Source organism: Coptis chinensis, chromosome 5 (assembly GCF_015680905.1).
Source record: "Coptis chinensis isolate HL-2020 chromosome 5, ASM1568090v1, whole genome shotgun sequence".
NCBI lineage: Eukaryota > Viridiplantae > Streptophyta > Magnoliopsida > Ranunculales > Ranunculaceae > Coptis > Coptis chinensis.
In genome coordinates, this window is record NC_141460.1 from 85,496,621 (window position 1) to 85,502,088 (window position 5,468).

General features: G+C 34.7%; 1 protein-coding gene across 1 annotated transcript; it reads left to right on the top strand.

Moving 5' to 3' along the window:
• Window positions 1–4,208: 4,208 nt before the first annotated feature.
• LOC147499580 (uncharacterized) lies at window positions 4,209–4,862 on the top strand. Its single transcript, XM_086563506.1, has one exon. It carries the CDS (start codon window positions 4,209–4,211, stop codon window positions 4,860–4,862), a length of 654 nt encoding a protein of 217 aa, XP_086419632.1.
• Window positions 4,863–5,468: the final 606 nt, after the last annotated feature.

Consider the following 5,468-nt stretch of genomic DNA (forward strand, 5'->3'; position numbering starts at 1 on the left):
TATATTTGGGTCCCAAACCCAAGCAACACCTCGCTTCGGGCCCAAAACCGGGCACACGATCCCGAGTCCAATCAACTGCCAATTTTGAAAATAAATAATTTAATTAATTACTAAATAGGAAAATCGTTATTTAAAAATTATTTTTCTTGTTCATCAAAAGCCCTGACCTTCCAGAGTTTTCTAAGCATCTTTTTGTGTTTGGAGTGGACATTGGAGCTAAAGAAAATACTGGACTTGTTCCAGTTAATGGCCTGACTAGAAGCTTGACAATACTTGGCAAGAATATTCTTCATATTATCAGATTCTTCCAAAGTTGCCTTGCAGAAGATAATTAGGTCGTCTGCATAGAGAAGATGAGAAATAGGAAGGGTTTGAGGCCTCAGCTTGATGCCATGGATGTATTTTTTATTTTCTGCCTGAGCCAACAGTTTTGAAATAGCTTATGAGGCAAGGATAAATAAGTAGGGGGACAAAGGATCCCCTTGCTTAATACCTCTAAAAGGGTAGACTTTTGAAAGGGGGGATCCATTTAGCAGAACATTGTAAGAAACTGTGGAGATGCATTTCTTGATGATCATCCTCCACTTATCACAGAAACCCAGATGTTGGAAAATATCATCAATAAAATTCCATTCCAATCTATCAAAAGCTTTTGCCATATCGAGCTTAACTGCCATCCAGCCTTGCTTTTTTTTTTTTTTTTCATCTTCCTCATATTATGAAAGATTTCACTAGCCATGCTAGTATTATCTCCAATGGATCTACCTTTGATGAAAGCCCCTTGAAAGGGGGATATGATTTTGTGGAGAAGAGGTTTCAATCTATTTGCTAGAATCTTTGAAATAATCTTGTAGCTGAAGTTACTTAGGCTTATAGGCCTAAATTTGGATATATGATTAGGGTTGATGATTTTTGGGATTAAAATGATGAAAGTTTCGTTTAGTGGGGATGGGAGATCCCCATTGATGAAAAAAAATTGTATTGCTAGGATGACAGTATGAGAAATGATGTCCCAATATTGTTTGTAGAAAATACCCTGGAAACCATCTGGTCCAGGTGACTTGAGACTGCCAAATTTCTTGACAACACTCCAAACTTCTGAAGGGGTTGGTGTTCTAGTGAGTAAACTGTTTCCATTTTGAGTTATAATGGGGTTGAAAAGATTTTGGATATCTGGGTCAAGATTTGGGTTATTTGTACTGAAAAGGGTTGTGAAATAAGAGTTAATAGTTTCTCCAATATCTTTCCTACCCTCCATCCACTCTCCATTATCATCCATGATTTTAGTGAAATGATTCTTTCTTCTTCTGAAAACAGTCGAGAGGTGAAGACCTTGGTATTTCTCCCACCCTCTTTAGCCCAGTTAAAACATGCCTTTTGCTGCCAGAAACTCTCTTCTTTCTCCATAAGACTCTCAAGCTCAAGCCTTATGATAATTTTCCTCAGAATGATCCCTCATGAGACATTTCTCTAGTTCTTCTTTTGTACTGCTGATTTTTTGAAAAAATTTCTCAAAGACCTCCTTATTCCAAACAACAAGATCTTTTTTCAAACTATCTATTAAAATTTGTATAAAGAATAAGGATCAGATCTATTTTATAGAAACCCTTCATGACTGCATTGAGTTCACTCGTATTCTCATCTGTTTCCATTAAAGTGTTAGCTTTTTACGCCGTGATCAAAATAGGGAGTCGGTTTTTAGGACATGTTTGTTGTGGAGGAAATGCTAGGGAAAGGAAAGGAAAAGAAGTGTGGTCCACCTTTTCTATAATTTTTTTATTGTTTGTTTGCCCATGGAAAAGAAAGACAAATGGAAATGGTTTTGAGTCCATGGTCCAAACCAAAAAAATTAGGGAAAGGAAAGGAAAAAACAACAACTGACATAATTTACTTTCTTTTCCACAGTTTACCAAACATACACAATTTTAAAAATGTTTACATTCCATTCCATTCCTTTCATTTACTTTCCATAGTGGATCACTTAGTGTGTGTTTGTTTTGACGGAAAGACTATGGAAAGGAAAGGAAAAGAGGTGGTGGTCCACCTTTTCCATAGTTTTTCACGTGTTTGGTTGCCCTGTGGAAAGGAAAAGTGTTTTCCGTGTGAAAACAAAACCACGGAAATGGAAAGGGTTTTGTGTCCGTGCCATAACCCAAAAAAATTCATGGAAAGGAAAGGATCCAAAAAAAAAAAAAAGATCGAACCATTCCAACAGCCACCACACCCCTTCTTCATCTTTGACAACTATCTCCACTCTTCAATCTTCAGCTCTCAAACTCTATCTCAGGTACTATCTTCTTCCCCTCTCATTCTCTTATGGAATAAACATAAATATTTTTTTAGATATTTGAAATGTTTTTTTTTTGCTAATATGTCGATTTTTACACATACTACAATCGGAATGTTCTTGTTTAAAGCTTGTTACTGAACAGTATGATTTGACAAAGTGGGACAATGCATGACTATTTCTTTTATCAATTGTTAGATCCAAAGAGTTAAGCGATCTTCTTGTAAAATTGCAAAAACAACTCCATATATATTTCAATCCAATTGGAAAGAATATTTATTTCATAGGGTTGGTTAGTGCAGTCTTACTTTCTCCCCTATGAATATCGTGATTTCAAAGACAACATAAAATAATTTAAGAGTTAAGACATTCCCAACGCCTTATTATTTTGTTGCGTCAATACCAGATTAGGTGCATGAAGAATAGCTTATAAGCTTCAAATTTGTCATTTTCACTAAAAATAAAATAAATAAATATATATATATATATATATATATATATATATATATATATATATATATATATATATATATATATATATCAAAAAGAAAAAATTATGATCATTTAAACAAAGATGGGCTTCTTCTCGATCTGCATCTCTAGCTCTTTTATATATGTATGTTTCAATCCACATGCATGCTCCACCTACTTCAAAAACATTGTTCTAAGAATATTATGTCGATCAAAAGGCAAGTACTTGAGGTCAGTTTAGTTAGTTAAGATATGAACATCTTAATCAAAAGTTATATGTGCTTTTCTATTTCGTTAACATAGGTTGTTTCATGGGTTCTAGTTCTACTTAATTATTAAGAATTTAATAGATCGAATGCACAATGCAAGCAATGTGAGTGAGAGGGATATGTAAAAAGTGCTAACTAGTTAAAGACAGCCTATGCTAAAGACGACTGATCAAATGATTTAAAGGGTTTTGAACTCCCATCATAATCTCTTTATTACCTTTGTCAAAGTGGGACAATGATTGGCTATTTCTTTTGTGGGTTTGATCGATCAGAAAAAAAAATTACTAGCTTTTTAGATTTTTGTTAGTATGAATTGATTTCATTTGAGTTTAGTAAGAATTGATTTCATTGGAGTTTTGAATATTCAAAATTTAACTCTTAGTAAGAATTCTTTCATTGTTCTTGTTTAATGAAATTTTGGAAATACCCATTCTTAATCATATGAGTTTTTTTTTTTTTTTTTTTCTCATTCTATTAATCATGGTACAACTCCTTTGGTAGTATTATATGTTTATCTATTAATTGTAACTCTGTTGATCAATAACAGCTGTCTTAGGAATATGGATGACTACGAAATAGCTGCAGTCTTTTATGTAATTGATGTATATTTTATGATGTCACGTGTGCTTGAGAACATGCCTATTGATAGGGCGCCACATAGAAATTGTGACTACAAGAGACACCTAGCTCTAGAGAGGTTGTATTAAGAAAATGATAATAATTGCCATAAAATGCTCCGGTTGAATAGAGCATGTTTTAATAACTTATGTGAGCAACTTCAAGAAAGAGGTTTGATTGCTAGTAGGTGGGTTCCTGTGAAAGAACAAGTGGCAATGTTTCTTTACATTTTAGGCCAAGATACACGTGTGGGGCCTACTGCTTGGACTATGATAAGGTTATAAGAAATTATCCACCGACATTTTCATAGAGTTTTGCGAATCTGTATTGAGGCTTGGTAGAGAATACATAAGATAGGCACGTCAAACGAACTCCCCAGCAACAGGAAGTAATCTGAAGCCTTGGGCCATGAGATATTTTAAGGTAAACCAAGTTATAAAATACTTACTCTTAAACCTAAACCTAGCTAGCATTTGTCTTAAAGGTATAAAGTTAGTCGTAATTTTTTTTTCCTCATTTTATAGGATTGTGTTGGTGCAATTGATGGTACTTTCATACCGGCAATGGTACCTATAGAAGACCAACCACGATATTGCAATCGGAAGGGGAATTTAGAGCGTAATGTTCTAGTGGCTTGTATATTTGATATGAAAATATCATATGTATTGGCCGGATGGGAGGGTTCTACTCATGATAGTCGGATATTGAGAGCTGCTCTAAACCATCCAAGGGAGAGGTTGTTTGTTCCACCTGGTAAATATTACTTAGTTGATGCCGGTTACCCACTTACCCCAGGCTTCTTAGTTCCGTACCAGGCAACAAGGTATCATTTATATGAAATTGGAGAAATGGCGGCACGAAACAAGAAAGAGTTATTTAACTTTAGGCATTCTTCACTACGTAATGTAGTCGAGCGTACTTTTGGACTTTTGAAAAAGCGGTCCACTTATTTAAGGGTAACTCCTTATTACAGTGTGGATACACAAGTTGATTTAATCATAGCTTGTTGTATACTAGATAATTTCATACGAGAGGTTGATCCTGGCGATGTTGGTGGATGGGTGGATGAACCGGATGTGGAGGAACCTAGAGATATGGGTAGCCAAGCTCAGGATTATAGTGCACTGAGGCCAACTAATGAGTGGAAGTTGTTTAGGACCAACCTTACTGAGAGTATGTGGAACGAGCGTCATATGTTTCAAACACAAAGAGAGTGATGGACCACTTTTATGTTTTTTAGTTATTTATGTGTTATATTTGTTTTTGGGTGGTAAGAATATGTACTTGCATCTAACATTTTATGCAAAGTGTGAATTGCAAATGTTATTATTTGATTATATGTTGTTGATTAAAACGATAAAATCTATATTTTATGGATCTTTTCAATTCCTACGTACTATTTTTTTTTTATAACTTATATTATGAAAATAGATGTGTTATAATCATATAATAATTTTAATAGGGATGGCAACACAAGCAACACCTCAAACACCACAAGTACCAGTACGCGATTAGAAAGGGAGACTAGTTTGGACTCAATTTATGGATGATGTCATGTTAGAAGTTTTCTTGGAACATCTTGCAAAGGGTTTAAGGAGAACCGGTGGATGGAAAAAAGAAATAACATTTTTTGCTGTCACTGAGGCAATGAGAGATCAGTTGGGTTTTGCTATCGATATTAAACACGTTGAAAACCGAATCAAGACAAAAAGGGCTGCGGTTAAATCATTCAAAGATTTGAGATCTTTTTCTCATAGTGGTTTTGGTTAGAATTCGGATACAATGATGATAGAAAGTGATGCTTCAGTATGGGCAGATGCAAT